The sequence below is a fragment of the Eptatretus burgeri genome, chromosome 17 (assembly GCF_056783735.1).
Source record: "Eptatretus burgeri isolate ZD-2024b chromosome 17, Ebu_testis_v1, whole genome shotgun sequence".
Lineage (NCBI taxonomy): Eukaryota > Metazoa > Chordata > Myxini > Myxiniformes > Myxinidae > Eptatretus > Eptatretus burgeri.
Window position 1 is genome coordinate 56,354,234 of NC_140977.1, and position 26,553 is coordinate 56,380,786.

At 48.0% G+C, this 26,553-nt stretch overlaps 1 protein-coding gene across 6 annotated transcripts in view; it reads right to left on the bottom strand.

Moving 5' to 3' along the window:
* Nucleotides 1–22,592, bottom strand: part of LOC147010180 (cGMP-inhibited 3',5'-cyclic phosphodiesterase 3A-like) — an 82,541-nt gene extending 59,949 nt beyond the window's left edge. For all 6 annotated transcript variants that reach the window (XM_085862645.1, XM_085862642.1, XM_085862644.1 and 3 more), the window contains exon 1: nucleotides 20,911–22,592. In XM_085862645.1, the coding sequence (XP_085718771.1) occupies nucleotides 20,911–22,377 (1,467 nt within the window). In that variant the 5' untranslated portion in view covers nucleotides 22,378–22,592. The remainder of the gene's footprint in view (nucleotides 1–20,910) is intronic.
* Nucleotides 22,593–26,553: the final 3,961 nt, after the last annotated feature.

The window sequence follows — 26,553 nt, forward strand, 5'->3', positions numbered from 1 at the left end:
AGAAGCGTGGCCGAGGAGCTGGCCTTGACGAGTCAATTAAAATCCACCAAAAAATAAATAAATAAAAAAAGACACCCGATCTGGAAACACACCTTGAACACCTGGAACCGCGCGCTCAAGGTAAATTGAACATCACTGAGGATTCCTGAAATTGTCCTCGTGGAGAAAATCCAACAGAAAGGGCCGGTATGACTCTCTTCCTGGAGGATAACCATCCATGGGAATTAGAGGTCCACCGACCCCGTGGAAGAAAGGTCCACCCGCCACCCCAAAAGGTACACTCAAACAACGCGGGTCGTGCGCAAGCTCAGGAACACCAATAAAATAGGTCATCATGGCAGGACAATATGGGCAGAGTTCACCATCAAGTATAACGATCGGAGGACACTAGGAGAGGCAACGCAACATCGGTCTTCTCCAGGCAACAAAATGGCTTGCCATTTGGACCGGACCAACAGAGCTACAGGAAATGGCTGGTGGCGGTGGCCAAAAGATCGGTGAACAAGCAAGCGGGGTCGCAATCATGTCAATGACCCTGACAGGTGAAGTGATCCCTCTTAGGCACTTCTTCACGATGACGATGTGCAGACAAATCGTCCGGCCTGCTTTACGGGACATACTGCTACCCATTACTGTCCCGAATGCAACCACTTTTAGCGGGTCTTCAGATCTTGTGTGAGCATCAAATAAACAGGTTGAAAACTCGAGATGAACATTTTTCAAATGAATTCAAAACGTGAGTCGCAGGGCGGAGTGCGCGAAGGTACATCGATTGAGCATCACGATAGAGGTCACACAAGATCTTCGTGTTTTATGGACTGGGAACGCGGTCGGGGATGTGTTCGCAAGATATCAAATAAATACGAGACGGGCACTCAGTAGAGCGCATACCCCTGCGACGTAATGCCTGATCCACGAGAACATATCGGGCCCAATACATGTTTGAAATATCGTGTTTCCAGGACGACAACGTTTGTGACCCGATCTCTCAATGGTGAAGAATCACTTAAAAAATTAAACAATTCTCATATCCAGATCGGGATTCGGATCTTCACCAAAATCGAGTCAATTCGTCCTTTCCACACACCCAACGTGTCCACCAAGTTTCATCCGAATCTGTACACAACATTTTGAGATATCCTACACACAAACAAACAGACAGACAAACAGACAGAGAGGGGTGAAAACATCACGTCCTTCACCTTGGGTGGCGGAGGTAACAAGAGAAAACAGAGAAACGTTCGAGCAGAGCGTGGAGGTGTTTATACGATGGAACCACAAAGAATGCATTCGTTACATCCCCTCATGGGTAGTCTGGTCCACTTCCATGGTCGTGTATCCATCTGCCTCTCGAGGAATTTGCGCAAATTCCACGCTGGTAGGATGGATACCCGAGACGCCGAGAGGTACGTGCGCTCACCTGTTATAACCGCGACCCAGCTTTAAACGGTCATCCTGGAATTTCACGTGAAACGAGAGGAATAATGGCCGACAGCCTGAAAAAAATCACAAAGAAAACACCTGCTCAAATATTCTTCAGTCCTGGCCAGCCGGTGAGTGAAAGACTTTATTTATTTCAGGTATCCTTCAGGACACAGTTCTGGCTTGGCCCCAAAAACACCCAACCAAAAACGGTCCTCGACTAATTCCGTAAGCTGGGAATCATTGGTGGTGTTAAAGTAGTCGTTGTGCCAATTTCGCACCACATGATGGTTCGGGTTCTGCTTCACCAGATGTACGGGTGATCCTTTGCGGGTGAACGTACAAACTCCGACCAGTTGGAACGGCATCCCTGTCAGGCAAACGGTGCACGACAGAAAGTTACGTGCGAACGAGAAACGACAGCATGGAAATCGGAGCTCGTTTATCTCGACATCAGCAGGGAATATTTTTGCCTCCATTTCTGGCACATGTTGCCCCTTGGAGGCCTCTGGCCAAAGGAAAGGGCCTCCTTACAAACCAAAAGAAGAAAACGGCCTCCTTACAACTTACAAACCAAAGGGAGAATTATTGGACGTCCCAAACCAAGTTATCCCCAAGATTGCATTTCATCTTGGCTTCCGGAGAGATGAAAAAAGGAATAAAACTACTGACATTTTCTCATCGACGGAGATCTTGGCGCCAACTTACTGACCACGTGGCCTCATCCACGATTCTTGAATCACGAAGTAGACGCAACATTGCAGGCAATGCTCCGTGTTTCCAAGCCCACGGTCACTGCCCTCAGCACGTGAGTAAATGTGGTTTAAGGTCCAGTAAGAAGGATGCTCCATTGCTCGAACCGATCATGGTTTTCAAGGTAAATCGCAGGAATTAACGGTCATCGGGAGAGTGCAGCACCTGGTGGACCTCTCCGAATGGTGAATGGACGAACAAATCTGTACAATCTGGATGAATTGTTATACGAGGATTCAAAAACATTTATTGTTCGTGTACGTCTGTCAGGTACATGCTCGTGTACACGTGGCACCTATATACTCATGTTCACATTGTGCCAGCTACATGCTCGTGTACACATGTATGAGTGGCAACTACATGCTCGTGTACACATGTATGAGTGGCAACTACATGCTCGTGTACACATGTATGTGTATGAGTGCCAACTACATGCTCGTGTACACGTGTATGTGTACGAGTGCCAACTACATGCTCGTGTACACGTGTATGTGTACGAGTGCCAACTACATGCTCGTGTACACGTGTATGTGTACGAATGCCAACTACATGCTCGTGTACACGTGTATGTGTATGAGTGCCAACTACATGCTCATGTACACAGGTATGTGTATGAGTGCCAACTACATGCTCGTGTACACGTATATGTGTATGAGTGCCAACTACATGTTCGTGTACACATGTATGTGTATGAGTGCCAACTACATGCTTATGTTCACGATCATGTACATTTGCCAACTACATGCTCATGCATACATGTTCATGTACGCGTGCTAACTACATGCTCATGTACATATCCCAACTGCATGGACGAAGTGCAGGGCGGACTCTATCTCCAGACCACGGTATTTGGTTCTCTCTGTGCGAAACACGATACACCACATGGTATTTGTACCCGTTTAGGTGACACCACTACCTGTGATGGCATCCAAAACATTGACATTTTCTTGTAATGTTGCAAAAACGAGGACGAGGAGCATGAGCATGTAATACCATGAAGACTTGTCTGATCGAGGGGATGCAGATTACGTAGCTTATGCAATTTAACCAGATGAATCAACTAAACTACTGCAATACAGACATACATAACAAAAAAATGTGTGTGTGTGTGTGTGTGTGTCTCCTCCATAACTCCAAAACCATGAAACCTAACAGCCTGAAACTTTTCATGCACACTAAGAAAACTCCAAGGAAGTGCAAGAGTGAAAATTGGGAGTTTGGGTTAATTAAAACAACCCTTTTGGAGATTATAATTAACGGCTTTATTTAATTATATCTTTCATCAGGCGCATCCTTGGTCACCTTGCTGTCTCTTGCTGGGGTCTTAATTCGCCATCTTTTTTGGCCTGCTCAACAATGCCTCGACTTGGAACAGGCCGCAACGATTTCTTAATGATAAAGTGTTTTTTTTTACATTTTTCTCACTCACATTATCAAATGCCTGTTCATCATAGCTACGAATCACTGGGTACATTGCAATGCTTATAAACGCCAGGAGACGTCAGCATCCGTGACTTTATTTCATTTCCGCACATACGATCACTGCGAGAATCTCTTAAACTACTCAGAGTTACAAAATTTAAACTTCTTTATTATCCTTAGCAGCAGTTATGACTGCTAAAAACAAAAAGGTGCCCATTTGTCCAATTCGGACATTGCTTGACATTCTGGGTGTCTCCGGGTGTATGGTATTTATACGATTGATTGGCGACTGCGAATCGCTTGCCAAGCCAGTTGGAGTGCTTGCTTTAGTGCTTAAGCCACTTGTTTGTTCGTTTCCAAGTCATGGCCAGACACGACAGAAGTATTCACACCGTCACTGAAGATATGCATCGACTTGAACAAAGTTCAGGCCCGACTCATCTGCGTTTTGGCCCCGCATTGTCGTGCGGTTCCTCGGGTGGTGGCTCGCTCACTGAAAATGTGCAATTTTATTTTGACGTTTCCCCTCTTACGATATTCTTTCATTATACGACCTGTCACTTCGACATGGATAGATCCGTAAAAAAATTTAAACGTTTCGTTTTAAAAAGTTTCTTCAACCGTTTCATTGGAGTGCTTGCTTGGAGCACTCTTCAAGTTTCGATCTCTACAAGCTTCCGTGGCGATACCGCGGCATGGTTCTCAGTGGGGACATCTCCAGAGTTCGGAAGTAAAAAGAAATGAGATGATTACAATGAGTAAAAAATGTTTTCGGTGGCTACAAAGCAATGAATCGCCACATCACGGCAGGATAGCCGAGAGGTACGCACACTCACTCTGAGCTGTCTAGCCTGGGTTCAAATCCCTTCGAATCCAGACCCAAATCCCGTCATCCCAGTGTTTCTTCTTCGTTTTTAGTTTTATTGCCGTTTTCAGAGACTCTATATATGCGACACACCTAAACACTGCCTGGAGCACACAAGTACAGGGGACTTTATATTGTTGGACTCTTTTCTTTTCTAAATTTCAGCAATGATTTGTAGAGTCGAGGGTACTTTTGGCTCAATTGGCACAGTGTGTCTGGTACACCCGTCCAGCTGATCCCCATCTCTCAGGCAGAGTGGAAGAGGCACGATCTGGGTTCCCTGTACCGAGGACATTGAATGAAGATGTGATCCAAATCTTCGCGAACCATACACTGCTCGCAGAACCCCATTGGTTGACACCCTATCCTTTATAAATATGAGTTTAGAGTACAATGTCCGAGTTTGAGCCTGTAGAGAATCACCTGTTATCTTCGGGAGAGATGGGAAAACGAGACGGAGGAGTCAACCAAAGGGTGCATCTTGGTGTTTTCCAGACAGGGTGATTCATCAATGTGTGTGTCGTCTCTCGCATGGACGTTAAACTGGACATCACATCTGCCAGAATCCCCACTCCCCCTCCTCACTTTCCCCCACCCCACAATCTCCCATCCTCTCTCACCCCCCTCTCACCTCTCTCTCTCTCTCTCTCTCTCTCTCTCTCTCTCTCTCTCTCTCTCTCTCTCTCTCTCTCTCTCTCTCTCTCTCTCTCTCTCTCACCCTCTCTCTCTCTCTCTCTCTCTCTCACCCTCTCTCTCTCTCTCTCTCTCACCCTCTCTCTCTCTCTCTCTCACCCCCTCTCTCTCTCTGACCCCCTCTCTCTCTCTCTCACCCCCTCTCTCTCTCTCTCTCACCCCCTCTCTCTCTCTCTCTCACCCCTCTCTCTCTCTCTCTCTCACCCCCTCTCTCTCTCTCTCTCTCTCACCCCCTCTCTCTCTCTCTCTCTCTCACCCCCCTCTCTCTCTCTCTCTCTCACCTCTCTCTCTCTCTCTCTCTCACCCCCTCTCTCTCTCTCTCTCACCCCCTCTCTCTCTCTCTCTCACCCCCCTCTCTCTCTCTCTCACCCCCCTCTCTCTCTCTCTCACCCCCTCTCTCTCTCTCTCTCTCTCTCTCTCTCTCTCTCTCCCCCTCTCCCTCTCCTCTCTCTCCTCCCTCTCCTCTCTCTCTCTCTCTCCTCCCTCTCTCACCCCTCTCTCACCCCTCTCTCTCTCTCTCTCTCTCTCTCTCTCTCTCTCTCTCTCTCTCACCCCCTCTCTCTCTCTCCCACCCCTCTCTCTCTCTCCCACCCCCACCCCTCCTCCTCCCCTCACCCCCACCCTCCTCCTCTGTGAATAGGACTATTAAGGACTGATGGTTTAGTTTGGAATTTATAACTGCTTCCCCAGAGTGTAGCATGTACGAATCAGATTCAGAGTGAGCCGATCAGAGGGGAGCAAAGGCTGCTGCATGTGCGAGCATGCAGGCATGCATGTGCGGCCTTTGCCAAGTATGTAGCATGGATTTTAAATGCTCCGACCAAGTTTTATATTGAACATTATGATGGTTAAAAAGAAAATGTTGTAGTTTGGGTGCCTTTTATCGCCATTCCTTTCCACTCCCCTCACTCTGTCTTCCTTTCCCTGCCCCACATGTCACCTTCCCTTCCCCTCACCTCGTTCTGCCTTCTCCTCCCCTCATGCTGCCTTCCCCTCACGCTGCCTTGCATTCCCCTCCCTTCCCTTTCCTTCCCCTCATGCTGCCTTCCTGTCCCTTCCCTTCCCCTCACGCTGTCTTCCCATCCCCTGACACCGCATTTCCTTTCCCTCACACATACCTCCTCCCAACCCCCCTCTCTTAGTCACCCCTATGGCCATCTCCTGCATGCTTTATTAACATGCTGTTTTAACGTACCCCATTTCGTTCAATCCAGTACTACCCCTCTCCCCCCTGCCACCGCTCCCTTTTCTATAAGTCTCACAACCAAACGCAAGTCGAGAACCCTTTCTCCCCATTTCTCCTGACCCCGAACCCCCTCCCCTCACGCTTACTTCCTCCCAAACCCCTCCCCCTCTTTCTCTCCCCCATCCCGGAGTGTACCGTATATAGCAACGTTTGGTGAGGCGTCGCTCTTCCCCTCCTTGCTCTCCCCTCCCTCTCCTCCTACCCCCCTTAATATTCCCATCAGCGAAGCGATGGGTTGTATTTACTAGTACGTAATACCATGAAGACTTGTCCGTTTGAGGGGCTACAAACTGCCATAGCTGATGCAATTTAACCAGATTAATCGACTAAACTAGTGCAATATAAACAGAGAATACCCGGCTCGTAAAGTGTGTCGCCCTGCCCTGCGGCACCCTGCTCCGTCATCATCCCAGTTATGAGCATCTGGAATCGGCTTCAATCTCTTGGTCTCAGCACTTGAGAAATGAAAACGTTTCCATGTGTCTTCTTATTCTCTACGATATACCAATCGCTGAAATTTTACTTCCACCTAAAATTTCATCATCCTTCATTTTACAGCTCAGAGTTTGATTAACCACAGATTTGGAGCCACACAGCCATATGTCTGTTGCGACAATATATACACTCAGAACGTGGTGATGGGGGGAGTGGGAAGCACGAGAAAGCATTAGGGAAGATTGAGAAAATGAGAAAAAGAGAACGAGAGAGACAGATCGAGAGAGACAGGAGACAGAGAGACAGAGAGACAGAGAGACAGAGACAGAGACAGAGACAGAGACAGAGACAGAGACAGAGACAGAGACAGAGACAGAGACAGAGACAGAGACAGAGACAGAGAGAGAGACAGAGACAGAGACAGAGAGAGAGAGAGAGAGAGAGAGAGAGAGAGAGGTGGAATGAGTGGGGGACACAAAAGTTCCCCATATTTGCATGCGTATTTGGTATAAAGCCCGTGATACGTTAAAAGCTGCAGTCATGTTTTATTTTTTTTAACATACATCTATAAATATATTGTTACGGATTTCAGAATCCAGTCTGGTAAATGCATCCACACATCCAGGTCCTCAGAGAGTTGTTTCCTTAAATTCATGTTCAGATGAGCCCCATCCCCATGTCTAATGGGATCTTAAATGTGATGCATTGAGAAGGGGAAATGATAGATCCCCTCTCTTATGGGAAGCTTTTTTTTTCTTCTTTACGACAGACACATTCACACACATTTCTTTCACGAGCTCTGAAGCCCGCCCTCATTTTTACTTCAGCAGCATTCTTTCGCGAGCTCCGACGCCCGCCTTTTTTGAGAGTGCACGAGTCGTCATGGTAACTGTGCCCCAGTGGGGTGGGGTGAGCTTGGGGCAGACGACACCCCGCGGAGATGGCCCGCCCTCGTTTTTCCTCAGCAACATTCCTTCACGAGCTCCGACGCCTGCCTTTTTTGAGAGCACACGAGTCGTCATGGTAACCGTGCCCCGGTGGGGTGAGCTTGGGGCGGACAGCACCCCGTGGAGATAAAAACGAGCGAGAGAAAGCGTGAGGGGCGTTCTGTGAGGAAAGACGTTGGGAGAGGAAAAGGCGAAAGAGGAACGTTCTGAAGCGAGAGAGGCGTTCTGTGAGGAGATACGTTTTGAGAGTGGGGAAAAAGCGAAAGCGATACGTTCTGAAGAGAAAGAGATACGTTCCGAAGAAGAAAGAGATAATAAATTTTTTGAAAAATTCTAATTATTTTCTCTCTGATTTAAACATCACCGTCATGCAAATTATCAAGTTGTTTCAACTTTCTTTCACATCAGATGATTTATAATACCGGATACCACCAATTGGCGCTATACGATACACATTTACAGGGAGAGAATTGGGACATTCCCCCCCACCTTTAACTCCCTCCCCCAAATATGCTTGACAGAAACCATACTTGGTATACCCCGAAGCGACATGCAAAATTTGGTTTCGAAATTTTTCGCCATTGAAGCATATACAGTATACTTGTACAAATTCACTTTTATCGTAATAGTACACCACTTCTTAGGGAGCAGCAGGAAGGATCATGGTATTATCCTCGCTGGGGTGTGTCGATGACAGTAGGTTGACGCTCAGGTCCCTCAGTCTGTGGGGTGCGCGACAAACATAAAAAAACAGGTTTCCCCCCTTTCTCTTGAGTGTTAAACAGCAGTCGCGACTGTTAAAAAACGTAATCATACGTGTTTTCGGTTTACTATATTTTTTTACTTCTGGTAGTGGTGTCCCACGAAACGCCACGATAAGCTATTTATACACGTTAACACAGCGTTTGTCCAAGGAGGAAAAGAAACCCTTGGGGAGGGGGGATATTATTAGTATTAATGTTGTTTTGTAATAATATAATGCGATTATCATGAGTGTTATTACTTTTGTTATTAGATGCGGCCTTGGAAAAATACCACGATAAGCTATCTTAACGTGGATTTTGCTCAAGGCGGAAACGCCCCTTTGGGAGTAGGGCAGAAATTCAGTCGCCGCAGCCTTCCATCGTGTGACCCTTCGTCCCCCTGTTAAGTTTGGTTGAGAATGGATAAATAATGACTGATTGGATTGTGGTCAAAAAGGACAGGACAGACAGACAGACAGACACCAAATTACATATATATATATATATATATATATATATATATATATATATATATATATATATATATATATTTGTGGAAATAACTCCAAGAGGTTAATAAATGCTTAATATAGCATAGTTATTTTCTCATTGAGTGTTTAGAAGAAGCATGAAAGTAATTAAATATGATAGTGTATTAGATAAGCGTCGCTATTAAGTTTAGACAGAGACATCAAATCCACCTTCATGTGTGTGGATAAAAATTCTCAACCCTGTGAGCCTTCATTTGATGTTTCTATCCTTCGTTTTCTGCCCTAAATGCACTTTAAAGGGGGAACACCAGGCTGCCAGGAGTATGTTTAGCTACGTCACGGGGTGAAATGGGACCTTGAACTCCGGCATGGAACGCTGTCCAGGGTTTGCGCACTGTCGGTGCGAATAACATCCCCCTCACCCCCTCCCCCTTTGCTCGGCCCTTGCCCACCCCGCTGATGCCTCTGCAGCTTGACACGAACTTCCTGAATTCCCACCTCCTGGATCTTGCGCCATGCCTGCTGGGACGAATGAGCATGTCGGTTCCGCCATGTACACAAGCTGTGTCCTGCTGGGCATAGCTAAGGTATTTCCTGTCTTCTCCATCTCTATCTCTCGTTTATCTCCTGTGGCATGTAGGATGGGCACAGTTACAGATTAGATAATTCAGGCCTTCGTTAGTCGTTTGGTCTGTAGACGCGTATGATCAGTCGTAAGAGATTAGTCTTATTGTTCCCTATCGACAGTTATTTGTTGTCGCTCCTTCGTTCCCTCCCTGTGCCATCATCGAAATAAACCTGACTTGGTCTTGGGTGAATTCCGTTTGTCCAGGTGGCTTCATCTGGTGGTTTGAGGAAATCCTGTTGAGGTTGATTGGTCGCGGTCTCCGTACCGCTAGGTAAGATTGCAACACGTGACTATGGTTTGCTCGGCCTCATTAGGTCGGTCACGTGATTGCCTCTCGACGTAGGGCTTGGCTGGCTCGGCGGTTCCAACAGTCACGGTAGTGCAGATCAAAGGCCGCCATCAGACTCCGGAGCCGTCTAATCATCGAACCTTTACGTTTGCTTTGATGTGACTCACCGGATTCGACCCAGACAACCATAACAGACTAATGACTGATATATATATATATATATATATATATATATATATATATATATATATATATATATATATATATATATATATATATATATATATATATACACATATATATATATACACACACACATTATATTACACATAAACATAATATAAAACACGTTGGAGTGCCTTGGATTATTGAGAGTATCTCATTCGTTGAACTTCGTATCCGAAGAAGGTTGCTCATTACGAAACATGTGAATCACCTGGTCAATTTCTTTATAGTACAGAAGCCGCTGCTCAGACATCAACCACACACTAACATAGCAAGCAATGTCACCTGGTGTCAAGGAATCTCCAAAAATATCAAACCACTCGATATCCACACTCAGGACAGGAATTAGTCATTTGTTCAGAGTGCCGGCGATAACTCAACCCACTCTTCACGAGATACCGTTGGATCTTTAACATCCAGCACCGAAGCCCAGGTTAACGTCCATACGAGGGATGGCGCACACACTGATGAATCACCCTACCTAGGAATCACCAGGGTGGTAGTTTATAGCTGGGTTGCCTTTTCAAACCCAGGCTAGACAGCTCAGAGGTGAGTGTGCAAACCTCTAGGCTATCCTGCCAGGCCACAAAAATCAAATATAATCGCAGACACAAGCAAACAAATGCAATTTGTGGAAGCATCAATGTCCAACAGTGACAACAACTACAATTTGAGTGCAATCAAACAAGGACGGTTTGACTGTATTCAACAAAATTGTGAAACTCCAGTGCGGACAACACAGAACCACGACCGACTCGAGGTTTCCTCAAAAACAACAAAGTAGTAGTAATACGTTTAAAGAAATGTGCATCGGTACTAAAACAGTTCTTTTGCTTTTGCGACAGTAGACGTGACTGCATTTGGTGAAAGACCTTCCAATTTGGCGAAAACCAATTCCTCAGATGGAGCCAACCTGGCAACAGTGAAAAATAATAAAACCCTATCGTAAGCATCGTGGGTGTGATGGTACAAATGGCCGGTCTTTGTGCCCATTTATAACCAGTTGCATGACTTGTTGGAATATTTTTCATTCATTTTTGTTAAACCAAACAGTTCTGCAAGGAATGTTCAATAATGACAATCCATGAGATGATTACAAACGTATGTTGGCCTCGTCATGTGTGAGTAAAGTTTGTGATGTTGTATTGTTAAGGAACAAAGGCATTCACATTTATAAAATACAACACATGAGGCACAGTGACTACAACAACCACCTTACAACCGACAACAACAACCATCATGCCCCCATTTAGTGACTCACTTGGCTGCGCCTGGATAGGTTTGAGGGAAGGTAGATGAGTAGTACCTGAAACCCGAATCCTATCCAGGTGCCTCGTGATGACTCTATCTTTGCTTCTTCGGGTTCCTTTTGATGACTCCAATGCAGTGTTTGGTCCTTCATTTGATTAGAGTCCATGAGTCCTATTTCATATCACGTATGCTCCATATGTGCGCCTTCCTTTCCCTTTCCCCCTCTCCTTCCAATCCTCCGTTCTTCTCTATCCACACTCCATTACTCACCCTCCTATTTCCTATCATCCTCCCGTATCTTTCTTTTCTTACTCTTAATTTTCCCCCCACCCTCACGTCATGTGATAAATATATGCCTCCTATGGCTCCAGTCTAGTTTGTCTTAAACAGACAGGCCAGATGCCATTCTATGATGGAACAAAAGACGACCCTTTGCCAATCTCTGCACTTGATACCAACACTGATCAGTGCCTTTCCACTCGATCAACTACAGAGGTGACAAATGAGCAGTAAGAGCACCAGCTGAAAGAAGAGAAGTGTCAAATTGAAGGTAAATGCTTTGCGAGTAGACTTGAAACAATCGGAGCACGGAATGTCCTGACAAAGTCACGTCATGGGACAAAATATTTGCAGGGCAAGTACTTTGGCTAAAAGTTTAAAAAAAAAAAAATAACAAAATCAACCAATAAACACATTTCGAGGAAAAACAAACAAATTGACAAAACTCAACCATTTACTAAAATTGCATTTTAACAACGAAGGATTTACAAGAGTGTTCGTCACCACCGGGAAACGAGGTGTGGTTGACGTTTCGGACGTTAGTCCATTGTCAGGGCAAAATAAGGGGCCTCGTACAAACACCAGGAAATATTCAGACTACGGCGTACACAAACTTAGCATTCCATTGCACTTGTTGAAATGGCTTCCTGTACTGCTGACACCACAAGAAAATAGATTGTATCATCATTATTTTTTTTTCAAGAGCAACAAAAAAGTTTCAAAATAAGTCGCACATCAAGAAAGGGAGGAACAAAAAATAAATAAATAAGAGATTCAAATAAAATTCGATCAAGATTTGAGAAATAAGAGATCGAGGAATACAAGTGTGAAGATGATCAAGTGCAGTATTGTAAAGTAGATACGCCATGTGTGCATCACAAGTGTCTAGGTGCGTACATGGACATGAGCATGCGTGGCTCAGTCACAAGTCCGACCCATGTCAGAGTGGTGACGGGTGTATCGGATACGACCTTGTACTGAACGACTACGAAGTTGCAGGCGAAAATCGGGATGGGTACAAGCGCAGGGAATCTTGCAATGGCGCGACATGGTTCGTACCTTCCGTGGTCACATGCGGAGAGTTTGCAAGTCTCCCAGACACAATCACAATGTGCACACAGAACAAAGTGAAAATGCTTCTGTTCAAAGGATCTTTTGAGCCTGCCCACAGGTACTGAAGTCAAACGGTAGACTGCCAAATGGACGAAGCAGTAAGAGCAGGACAGGTACATACCAGGTGACACTCGTGGCTCTGCAAGAAACAAAGTTGTTTGGAAATGGAATTTATCAAGTTGGAAAGAATGTCAGGTTGACAGACGGCCAACCAACACCTGGGCCAGGACGACAGAGATAGAGAGGACAGGGAGTTGCAATGGTACTCTGGAAGCTCAGGACTGATCAGGGTTACCCTCAAGAGAGGAAGAAGAAGCCAAACCCCCGACACGTGCTATTTTACTGTCCGCACAAACATATGCAGCTGGCAAGGCAGAGAATGCCAAGACAAGTTCGTTGATGATCCACAAAAACCCTTCAGTGAGCTACGATCAAAGCGACCCATATGCGATTCGAGAACACTTCAATGGCAGTTTTGGATCCAAAGATTATGAGGATGATTAATGGGAACGTGTTTGAGGTCGACACAGAAGCTGGAAAGAAAGGAACTACTTTTGACCTTCTTCTATCTCCATAAAGCAAGAACGAGCAGCACCTGAATTTAGAAGACATACATACAAGCAAATGTGGAAAAGTGGTGACACCACAACGGATATGCTAAGGACCTCAGAAGGACCTCAGGACCTCAGAAGGTGCTTGGATGCAGATTGGTCATTCCAAACAAATTCACCGCGTGGTATCCGGGTGATAGTCACAGATTTGACGATGATATCACATCAGCTTCTGACTCCAGGTGGTTTGCATGGTTAGCGCCACTCCAAAAAAACACAAGGTTTCTCAACCATTGTTTGCACTGGCAAATCACCTCTCTGCTTTGTTGATATCATGGGAAGCTAATATTTTGGCAATGCAAAAATATATCAAACAGAAAATTGAATCCTTGGTAATTTAAATCCAGAATTTCAGAATTATATTTCTGTTGAGCCTAGGTTCAAATTGAGCCGAGGTTCAGCTGTTGAGCCTAGGTTCAAATCCCGACCCAGCTATAAAGTGTCACCCCGGTGTTTCACAGGCAGGGTGATTCATTAAAGTGTGTTGTTACACTGGACGTCACACCCCCTCTCCCTCTTTCTCCCATCCCTATCCCCCCCTCTCTCTCTCCCCCTGCTCCCCCACCCCGTCCCCTCTATTACGGGGACTGTTGAGGACTGACAGTTTAGTTTTGAATTTGCCAGTTGGATAACGTAGGTTTTAAAGAGCAGGTTGCGGGTCACAAAACATGTTTCGAAAATTTATCAATATGATTATATGTGCATTAAATAGTACGATGCAAACTATTGTGGTTGCCCAACTTTGGGAAAATTAACGAAATTTAACTCCGAAGTTGTTATTTCTCGAGGTTGTTGAAAAAAAACACAGCCGCGTGCCATATATGGATGGTGACGCCACGTTCTCCAAAACAAAGCGGACGCTCACTCGCTCATTGAAGAAGTGTCCAGTTCAGCGAGCCGTTCTTTCGCTTTTTTTGAGCTTGCAACTGTCTATATTATCCTTTTTTTATTTTAAATGATTGTAGAACAAAGTTATTTCGATATTTGTACATCATGCCTCGTACGTGTGTAGTCACGTTTTGCGAAAATGGCTGGAAAACTGGTAATCGCTCCCACCGATTCCCGAAGGAATCAAACATTCGCCGGCAGTGGATAAGATTCGTACAAACAAAACGGGCGAATTTCCCCCCAAAGAAAACGGGTAAAGAGGACCCTTTGGATAGACTTGTCATTTGTGGTGACCATTTCACAGCCGAGGATTACGAAGGCATAAACACATCCGATCACCACTCTGTGAATACGAGTTGTTGGTTGACAAGTTCTCTAGATACTGCTCTGTCACAGAATTAATTGTTGAGTTTAAGTGAGAAAAACCTTGAAATGTATTCTTAAAGAGTACATGGAAAAACATAAATAAATAAACTTGAGTACATGGAAAAACATAAATAAATAAATAAACTTTCTGATAAAAACACAAGCATGAAAAAATTTCTCAACAAATTAACTTATTGTTGATTAAATTACTTTTTTAACAGCATCAGCAAATTGGGCTATTTCATTTCAATTGTAAAAAATTGATCAATTTTCCACTTTTTTTTCTAAATTTAGTAGAATATTTCCCAATGAGGCCAAACATGTTTTGGTATTTATATGCCACAACAGTCTCTTGAAAGTTGGAGTTTGTTTTTACTGTTCACTTTTGCTGGCGTTAAGCTCAGCTGTCAGAAAGACTTCAACGCCAAGGCTACGGTGTATAATATATTTGGGTCCATCATTGATTTATTCTATTTCTGACTCTTGAGTGACTAGAGGGTTAAAAATTATTATATCAAGTGACAGACGAATCAAACTTTACATTATTTTATGCATCGAACAATAAAATGAAAATCTACAAACCAATCTGTCTGATGTAGTCTGTCAGTGTGAACTGCCAGGCAGTCGGTCCTGCCACTTGTACACGAAATAGGCCGTTTTCTGGCACTTGCAAGTGGCTCAAATTTATATGGCTCAGGGCCAGAAACTCCATAGTATAAATTCCCATCATCCTCCGACTCGTCCTCGGCAATATCGGAATGAAAACACTCAATTTCATCGCCGCTGAAATCTCTCTCTGATTCGCATCTTGCCATTGTTCACACGCTGTTTCCGAATGTTCACGAAGTTTTTGGAGAATGTGACGTCATCGCATCTTTGGTAAATTCCGGTCTGTTTTTCGATCACTGACAAAAGTTTTGACTGAAGAGTTAATTTTAGCATATTTTGAGTTTCAAATGTAAGAAAATAATTGCCCAACGATTATTAACGTGATTACAGCCTTCGAATCACGCGAAGTCATCAGCGACCCAAAACCTGCTCTTTAAATGCTCCCGCCGGGTTTTATAAGGAATCTGGATGTTAAAAAGAAAACGTTGCTGTTTGGGTGGGTTTTATCGCCCTTCCCTTCCCTTCCCCTTGCTCTACCTTCCCTTCCCTTCCCCTTGCTCTGCCTTCCCTTCCCCTCATGCCACCTTTCCTTCCCTTCCACTCATACCACCTTCCCTTCCCTTCCCCTCACTCTGCCTTCCCTTCCCCTCGCTCTGCTTTCCCTTCCCTTCCCCTCATGCTGCCTTCCCTTCCCCTCGCTCTGCTTTCCCTTCCCTTCCCCTCATGCTGCCTTCCCCTGCTGTCACGACCTTCCCTTCCCTTCCCCTCAAGGCCTACCCGCCCCCTTCTCTTACTCCCTACCCTCCCCCACCCCTCACTACCTACCCTTCGCCACCAGGTCTTCCCTGTCCTTAACGGCCATCCCTTACCATCTCCGCCTTTCCTCCCCCTCACACTGCATTCCCTTCCCTTACCCTACCCTCACGCTTACCTCTTCCCAAACCTCCTCCCCTCCGCACTTCCCCACCCCACTTTTCTCTCTCCCACATCCTCCTCGCTCACACCCACCAACCTCCCGGAATATATAGCGACATTTGGTGAGGTATTGCTCTCCCCACCCTTTCCTCGCTCTTCCCCCCCTCCCTTTCTCACTTCCCCACCCCTCCTGCGCCCCACCCTCCTCCATCCTCTCTACTCTCTCTCACTCCCTTCCCTCCGCTCTCTCCCTCCCGCTTTCTCCTCCCCCCCCCCATCTCCTTAATAGTCCCATCAGCGAAGCGACGGGTTGTATCTGCTAGTTTAAATATTAATATATCAACAATAATAACAATACAGGTTAACTGGAGGTATCTACAGGTGAAGTCAAGTTAAAGAAGATTAGTTTAAATATTAACATATTGTTACGGATTTCAGAATCCAGTCTGATGAATGCATCCACACATCCAGGTCCTCAGACAGTTGTTTCCTAAAATACATGTTCAGATGAGCCCCATCCCCATGTCTAATGGGATCTTAAATGTGATGCGTTGAGAAGGGTAAAGGATAGATCCCCTCTCTTATGAGAAGCTTTTTACTTTACGACAGACATGTTCACACACATTTATTTCACGAGCTCTGACGCCCGTCCTCATTTTTCCTCAACAACATTCTTTCACGAGCTCTGAAGCCCACCCATATATTTCCTCAGCAATAATCTTTTACGAGCTCTGAAGCCCGCCCTTATATTTCCTCAGCAGCGATCTTCCGTGAGCTCCGATGCCCGCCTTTTTTGAGAGCACACGGGTCGTCATGGTAACCGTGCGCCAGTGGGGCAGGTGAGCGTGGGGTGGGTTAGACCCACAGAGACGCCCCGAAGATATAAAAAGACTTTCTGTGAGGAGAGACGTTCTGAGAGGAAAAGGCGAAAGAGGGACGTTCTGAAGCGAGAGAGACGTTCTGTGAGGAGATACGTTTTGAGAGTGAGGAAAAAGTGAAAGCGATATGTTCTGAAGAAAGAGATACGTTCTGAGATATAAAAAAGCGTGAATTAAAGAGGTACAAGAGAGAAGTAAGCAAGAAGCCGGTGTAGGCAGCAAGAGAGAAGGAAGCGTGCGTGTGGGTGTCTGGCCAGCGCCAAGAGCGAGACAGTTCGTCCTGCCCAGAGCTTTGGTAAGCGAGCATGTGGTGCGCGTGCGGGTGTGAACAAAGCCACCAACAAGTGAGGCACGGGTCGATCACCAACAAACACCAGGGTCGAAACCTGCGACGGACTTTCTCGGTGCCCTCCAGACGTCGAATGGCGTTCAGGGCTGCCCCGCGAGAGGGTGCATGGCAAAGCTGGGTGCTGGCGACGGACGTGACACACACGCACACATTTTCAGGACGTTTTCGCTTCACGGATGACTTTCTGGTGAGTGAGACGATTCTCCCCCCCACCTCCCCCCTCCCCCTAAATGATCTGCTGGGTATCCTTGTCCGTGTTTAGCTGTAAGTCAACCCCCGATAAGCATCTGCTCTTTGTCTCTTTCCTGGCATTTTGATTGATTTTGCTTTGAAATTCTTTATTCACCTCAGCAAATAAAGTTATTTTTATTTATTAATTTTATTATTAATAAATTATTTGTCGATTTCCAACCTGTCCGTGTTTGTCCTTTCCTTCCATCGGTCTAGCATTGGTCGAACCGAGATAGACTGGGAGGTAATTACCACAGATTTGACCAAAAAAATCGTCGGTACGCACCAGCGGTTAAAACGCTCAGCCACCCTAATTAAAATCTAATCAGATAATATTGGTGCTTCGCCGAGGGCGCGCTCCCCGCTCAGGTAACCACGTGACTTCTCATTAAACGGAATAATTAGACGGCAGACACTGGAACTCGTGATTAACTGGGTGGCGTTTGTCGTTTTAAAACAACCCACCGTACCACAACGTAAATTGTGAGCGGTGGCCCCAGGTCCGGCTCTTCCGAGGACAACCGGGGATTAATCCCCGAATGACAAGCTGGTGTCTCGGGATCCGTGACCGCAACAATATCAATAATAACACAGGTTAACTGAAGGTATCTTACAGGAGAAGTCAAGTTAAAGAAGATTAATTTAAATATTAACAGGTTAACTGAAGGTATCTTACAGGAGAAGTCAAGTTAAAGAAGACTATTTTAAATATTAACATATGAATAATAACACAGGTTAACTGAAGGTAACTACAGGAGAAGTCAAGTTAAAGAAGATTAATTTAAATATTAACATCTTATATATTATTTCCGAGTTTGTGGTTTCGTGTAGCGCTATCTTCGACTTTGTTCTACGCTCGAGTAACGTGATATTCGGCTTACCTTATCTCAAAGACCATATGTGGTGCATGGTACAAAAAAAAAGTAAATAAAATGCTTCTGAAACAGTGAAATCGTGCCAAAAACGGTTACTGCATTTGGCTTTACGGTGAAAATTATACCAACTACAAAACAAGGGTTCCACAATGACAATGCTATAACCCAAAACATTGTGTATCAAGAAGTACTTTGAACATTGTAATTCCACTTACTGCATAAAAGTAAAATTACTATTGATACTGTGCATCAGTTCCTTTCTCAAACACACCCACCCCAACATGTCGCGCAGAGCACGGGTTATGCTAGTATCAATAATAACACAGGTCAACTGAAGGTATCTACAGGAGAAGTCAAGTTAAAGAAAATTAATTTAAATATTAATATATCAATAATAACACAGGTTGACTGGAGGGACCCACAGGTGAAGTCAATTCAAAGGAAAAGCTCTAATTCGTATTTCCCAAACAGAAGAGGCTAAAAGTTTCGTGTTTTCCCATAATCAATATCTCTGGCCATATGACTCATTTTAGGCCCAATTATAAACGACGTCCAGGCTTGATGTGATGAAAGCATTGTGACGTCACACTAAAGCGCATGAGGAATCGCATGATACATGAGGAAAGAGCGTTTTCCGATTCATACTTGGATATTGACGACGCGAGCAAGTTCGTTGTGCTCATTCGGAAGAATGAACCATGATGAGGGGTTAAAGGACGGTCACACTTAATTCTCGGTGATTATAAAACAGCATGAAAAAAAGAAATGTCTCCATAATTTCAGAATGTGTACACATTGTTTCCTCCTCCATCCAAAAGATATTCTGGACCATTCCCGCCAAAACTACGGCTACATGTAGCCATGTGGCGTGGACATGACCCTTAAACGACCGATGGGTGCAGCGGTTTCATTGAGTTTGTGAGCATCTGGAGAATAAATAATAATAATAATAATAATAATAATGATGATGATAATAATGATAATAGGCAAGCTTCCTCAAGGACAAACCTTCGACAAAGTTAGTGAGAAGGAGGAAGTGAGGTCTGAATGGAGGATGCTGAGAAAAAGAGGACAATGCAACAAGTCAACCTCCACCGAAACAATGATCTTTGGTCAACCTCCACCAAAACCATGATCTCTGGTCAACCTCCACCGATACCATGGTCTCTGGTCAACCTCCACCTAAACCAGGATCTTTGGTCAACCTCTACCGAAACCATGATCTCTGATCAACCTCCAACTAAACGATGATCTTTGGTCAACCTCTGCTAAACCATGATCTTTGGTCAACCTCCGCCTAAACAATGATCTTTGGTCAACCTCCGCCTAAACCAATATCTTTGGTCAACCTCCACCGAAACCATGATCTTTGGTCAACCTCCACCGAAACCATGATCTTTGGTCAACCTCCACCGAAACCATGATCTTTGGTCAACCTCCACCTAAACCATTATCTTTGGTCAACCTCCATCTAAACCAGGATCTTTGGTCAACCTCCATCTAAACCAATATCTTTGGTCAACCTCCACCTAAACCATGATCTTTGGTCAACCTCCACCTTAATCATCTTTGGTCAACCTCCACCTAAACCAGGATCTTTGGTCAACCTCCATCTAAACCAGGATCTTTGGTCAACCTCCATCTAAACCATGATCTCTGATCAACCTCCAACTAAACCATGATCTTTGGTCAACCCCCACCGAAACCATGATCTTTGGTCAACCTCTACCTATACCATGGTCTCGAGTCAACCTCCACCGAAACAATGATCTCTGATCAACCTCCACCTAAACCACGATCTTTGGTTAACCTCTGCCTAAACCATGATCTTTGGTCAACCTCTGCCAAAACCATGATCTTTGGTTAACCTCCACCTAAACCATGATCTTTGGTCAACGTCCACATAGACCCATGATCTCTGGTCAACGTAGACCTATACCCATGATCTTTGCCTTCTCTAATCCACCTCATTTACCTGCAACTTAATAAGTTTACTCCTCTCTCTCATGCTCCTATTTATTCATTCCCACATGTCCTTTCACCACCGCAAAGTCAGTACCTTGTGCTCACTACCCTCCGATTTCCTCACTCTTCCATGAGCCTCGATTTTGCATGAAAAACCAACAATCTAACAGCATCATACGATAAAGCAATGAAGTGAAGAGGTGCAACAATATTGAAAGAAATAAAATCAATAAATCAAAAGTATCGACTATTGTTTCGATTTGAGGGGCACAGGTAGATGTTCAGGTGAAGGATGAAAGAGGTGCAAGGTGACTCATCCACATAAAAACGAGGTGGCAGTGAAAGCAACAACATGTGTAATGGCAAGAGGTGAACCAAAGCAGGTATAGAACGGTGAGCTGCTCACTCCCGATTTGCTCACCGGGTGCTGGGCAAACACTGGAAGAGACACACGGCGGTTAAAACGCTGGCAAAGGTGGACATCAAGAGAGCTGGATCTCCTAACGGGTGGACCTTTGTCTTCACCTTCCTCCAAACTCTCGTCGTGGTCGGTCGTGCCCCCAATTTCATCCCCACGTTTGTCTTTTCCCACGACCAGCTTCTTGTCGCTAAGAGCCCCCTCGCTAGTTTCACGACCTCCCGTGATCTCCATTCTCGGAAACGTTCTGTTTCCCTGAACTCTCAACATCTCCTGAAGTCCATCAGGTTCTCCTTCCACCACGTCGGTCCTTCCTTCCACTTGTATTTCATCCTCTTTCCTTTCCTCCTTTGTTTGCTCCTCGTCCCTCATCCCACAAGCCCCTTCCATCTTGATCGCCAGAGATCGAGAACGTTCAGACTGAAAACCACCTGGAGAGGCCACAGGTTCTCCAGATGTCCAAGTCCTCTCGTCTTGTTCCATCGACTTGTCCGTTTGTCCATCTTGCTCATTTTCGTGACCATCAGGGACACGTACATTGTGAGATCGCACGTTTTTCCCGCCAAGCGCACAAACCGACGAGATGTTGTCCACGGGACCTCCTGTTGTCCAAGCATCACACCCTTGGTCCTCCTTCTCACGAATATCCAAAACCGACGAGACGTTGTCCGCAGGACCTCCTGTTGTCCAAGCCTCACACCGTTGGTCCTCCTTCTCACGAATATCCAAGACCGACGAGACGTTGTCCGCAGGACCTCCTGTTGTCCAAGCCTCACACCCTTGGTCCTCCTTCTCACGAATATCCAAGGAGTCAAGACCAGGGAACTTGAAGCATGACGCGAGTCCTCCGATGAGACCGGCGGAATAAATCGCCAGGAGACAATGTGATGGTGGTAAGAGTACCGACACGGTGTTGAGGCCAAGACAGCGAGTTGTTACGATGGCCAGCAGACCGGGCCAGGCCCGAGACCAAGGTCCATGGAGTATCAAGGTCGTGACGGTAGCCAATGTTGGCCATAAGGTGGGGTAGGCTCCGTCCGCGTCGCTGGTCGACCGGTACACCACTTCGACAAGCTGTGCGAGGACGGCCAGAGCCAGTGCCTGGCACACGACCCCCGGACGACAGGACGACCGGGGTGAGGGACGGTGAGGGGGAGTCGGACGTGGAGGACGATCCGGGACGTTGGACCCAGTGGCGTCAGACACGCCGGACGGACACGCGACCCTGTGGACCGGTGGAATCCGCGAAAGACAAAAGGCCAACGAACAGGCGGCGATGAGCGCGGCGATCGCGTCCATCACAGCGAGCAGTCCGGACGCGAGTCCGCACACACAGGCACCCGCGACTCCCGCGGCGAGGGCAATGACGGCGCCGTGACCGAGTCCGAGTCCGAGTCCGAGTCCGCCGAGCCAGTCGCGCGGGGCCACCACAGACAGGCAAGCGTGTCCGTTGGCACGAGCCGAGTCCATGTCGAGCGAGCTTCGTCGGAACTTGGGAAAAACTTCAGTCAAAGTTTCCCGACGGTGGCGCAGAGGTGCCCGAGATGACGCCGGGGCCCCACGTCAATCCTTCGGGGATTCCTGTCACCCTCCAGCGTTCCCACGGTGGTGACTCCACGCCGAGCCGCTTCGCTTCGCGTCTTGTCAGTATAATGTTACCTCTTTCCGCCAAGCCAAAACGGCAATCCGCTCGCTCCGCCCCCTCCTCACCCTCAACCCTTGAAAGCAGCTTTAACTCCGCCCACAAACCAGCACAGCCATTGCCTTTCATTGCGCCGACTTGCCAAGTGTGTCATCGTTAACTCCGCCCCCTCCACGAGCCCGCCCCTTAACTCCGCCTCCTCCACGAGCCCGCCCCTTAACCCCGCCTCCTCCACGAGCCCGCCCCTTAACTCCGCCTCCTCCACGAGCCCGCCCCTTAACCCCGCCTACTCCATGAGCCCGCCCATTAACTCCGCCCACAAACCAGCACAGCCATTGCCTTTCATTGTGCCGACTTGTCAAGTGTGTCATCGTTAACTCCGCCTCCTTCACGAGTCCGCCCCTTAACTCCGCCTCCTCCACGAGTCCGCCCCTTAACTCCGCCCCTTAACTCCGCCCCCTCCACGAGCTTGCCCCTTAACTCCGCCTCCTCCACGAGCCCGCCCCTTAACCCCGCCTACTCCACGAGCCCGCCCCTTAACGCCGCCCACAAACCAGCACAGCCATTGCCTTTCATTGTGCCGACTTGTCAAGTGTGTCATCGTTAACTCCGCCTCCTTCACGAGTCCGCCCCTTAACTCCGCCTCCTCCACGAGCCCGCCCTTTAACTTCCCCTCCTCCACGAGCCCGCCCCTTAACCCCGCCTACTCCATGAGCCCGCCCCTTAACCCCGCCTACTCCATGAGCCCGCCCCTTAACTCCGCCCACAAACCAGCACAGCCATTGCCTTTCATTGCGCCGACTTGTCAAGTGTGTCATCGTTAACTCCGCCTCCTTCACGAGTCCGCCCCTTAACTCCGCCTACTCCACGAGCCCGCCCCTTAACTCCGCCCCCTCCACGAGCCCGCCCCTTAACTCCGCCTACTCCACGAGTCCGCACCTTAACTCCGCCCCCTCCACGAGCCCGCCCCTTAACTCCGCCCCCTCCACGAGCCCGCCCCTTAACTCCGCCCCCTCCACGAGCCCGCCCCTTAACTCCGCCCACAAACCAGCACAGCCATTGCCTTTCATTGCGCCGACTTGTCAAGTGTGTCATCGTTAACTCCGCCTCCTTCACGAGTCCGCACCTTAACTCCGCCTCCTCCACGAGCCCGCACCTTAACTCCGCCCCCTCCACGAGTCCGCCCCTTAACTCCGCCCCCTCCACGAGTCCGCACCTTAACTCCGCCTACTCCACGAGTCCGCACCTTAACTCCGCCTCCTCCACGAGCCCGCCCCTTAACTCCGCCTACTCCACGAGTCCGCACCTTAACTCCGCCCCCTCCACGAGCCCGCCCCTTAACTCCGCCCCCTCCACGAACCCGCCCCTTAACTCCGCCCCCTCCACGAGCCCGCCCCTTAACTCCGCCCCTCCATGAGCCCGCCCCTTAACTCCGCCCCTCCACGAGCCCGCCCTTAACTCCGCCTACTCCACGAGCCCGCCCCTTAACTCCGCCCTCCACGAGCCCGCCCCTTAACTCCGCCCCCTCCACGAGCCCGCCCCTTAACTCCGCCCCCTCCACGAGCCCGCCCGTTAACTCCGCCTCCTCCACGGGTCCGCCCCTTGACTCCGCCCCCTCCACGCGCTTGGCCCTTAACTCCGCCTCCTCCACGAGCCCCCCCCTTATCCCCGCCTACTCCCCGAGCCCGCCCTTAACTCCGCCCACAAACCAGCACAGCCATTGCCTTTCATTGTGCCGACTTGTCAAGTGTGTCATCGTTAACTCCGCCTCCTTCACGAGTCCGCCCCTTAACTCCGCCTCCTCCACGAGCCCGCCCTTTAACTTCCCCTCCTCCACGAGCCCGCCCCTTAACCCCGCCTACTCCATGAGCCCGCCCCTTAACCCCGCCTACTCCATGAGCCCGCCCCTTAACTCCGCCCACAAACCAGCACAGCCATTGCCTTTCATTGCGCCGACTTGTCAAGTGTGTCATCGTTAACTCCGCCTCCTTCACGAGTCCGCCCCTTAACTCCGCCTACTCCACGAGCCCGCCCCTTAACTCCGCCCCCTCCACGTGCCCGCCCCTTAACACCGCCTACTCCACGAGTCCGCACCTTAACTCCGCCCCTCCACGAGCCCGCCCCTTAACTCCGCCCCCTCCACGAGCCCGCCCCTTAACTCCGCCCCCTCCACGAGCCCGCCCCTTAACTCCGCCCACAAACCAGCACAGCCATTGCCTTTCATTGCGCCGACTTGTCAAGTGTGTCATCGTTAACTCCGCCTCCTTCACGAGTCCGCACCTTAACTCCGCCTCCTCCACGAGCCCGCACCTTAACTCCGCCCCCTCCACGAGTCCGCCCCTTAACTCCGCCCCTCCACGAGTCCGCACCTTAACTCCGCCTACTCCACGAGTCCGCACCTTAACTCCGCCTCCTCCACGAGCCCGCCCCTTAACTCCGCCTACTCCACGAGTCCGCACCTTAACTCCGCCCCTCCACGAGCCCGCCCCTTAACTCCGCCCCTCCACGAACCCGCCCCTTAACTCCGCCCCCTCCACGAGCCCGCCCCTTAACTCCGCCCCTCCACGAGCCCGCCCCTTAACTCCGCCTACTCCACGAGCCCGCCCCTTAACTCCGCCCCCTCCACGAGCCCGCCCCTTAACTCTGCCTACTCCACGAGCCCGCCCCTTAACTCCGCCCCCTCCACGAGCCCGCCCCTTAACTCTGCCTACTCCACGAGCCCACCCCTTAACTCCGCCTACTCCACGAGCCCGCCCCTTAACTCCGCCCCCTCCACGAGCCCGCCCCTTAACTCCACCTTTTTGCCGAGCTTGTTGCCTTTAGCTCCGCCCACGGGACGTTTCAGCCTTTTCTATGTTTTTTTTCCCCCGCGTTTTCGTTTTATGACGCTTGGAAATCCTATAGGACATACCCGAGCAGGTTTTACTCCTCCCTCGCCCAATATAGCAGAAAAGATAAACCGAGCCACCATTAACTACAGTGAAATTACCATTTTATACGGAACACCGATGATAAAACAAACTTTTCACAACTTGATATGAAAACTTTTAAAAGGCTCCGGATTCCCCTTTCGCATCTGGCGGACTCACGTCCAATCTGCTGTAAAGCAATATCAGCCTGCATTGTCGGTTCGTGCACCCATCAACGTCATACAACGATTGTGACGTCTCGTGTCGACGTCAGCAAGCAAGTGAAACAATCCATTGATCAATTGAAGGTTGACGCAAGAGTGTTTATGACGTGGGCAACACGAGGTTACCCTTCAGCATAGTTAGAGACCCTTTCGGTCTGATGAAGGGCTAAAAGACCCTTAAGAAAGAAACACTATTTGTAATGATTTGTTTTATTTGTCAGTTGTTCGTGCATTTCGCAGACAGGTCGGTACGTGGTCTCTCTGTCTCACACCTCCTCCTCTCTGGTCTTGCACCCTCTCCTCTTTCTGTGCTTTGACCCCACCCCCAGGTTCCCGCAGGGCTCACCACGTTCTCCCATCAAGCCTCTTGTGGTTAAACGACCTAAATCCAGGATCACTGCTCACCTCCACTCACTTGTTCCTCTTTTTTCTCTCACCTGTGCAATCAACTTCCACATCCTCTTCGATCTCATTCCTCCCTCCAGGTGTTCAAGACGGCTGTTCACCACCATCTCGAATCGTCCCCCCCCCATTCCTACCCCCATCAACCTTCACCTCTTCCAGGAAGGGACGAGTTCGAGTCTTGCTTCGGACTTGAGCTCGCCTTGTACTTGACGACGAGGAACAACATCGATTCCATGTGTTTCGTGACGTCATGGAATCGAACGCCCGTTCTTCGTGTTGCTAACATCCCTTAGTTACTCCGTTGGGTGCACTCGTTCATGGATGTACACTTGGACCATCCTCCATTGTCTGTTCATCCAAAATGCGACGAGAACAGAAATATTTAATGTTTTCAAGTTTCGATCAAAGTCCCATGACAGGTAACAAGCTCAAATGAGCTAAGATCCTCATCCTCTTAATGATGACG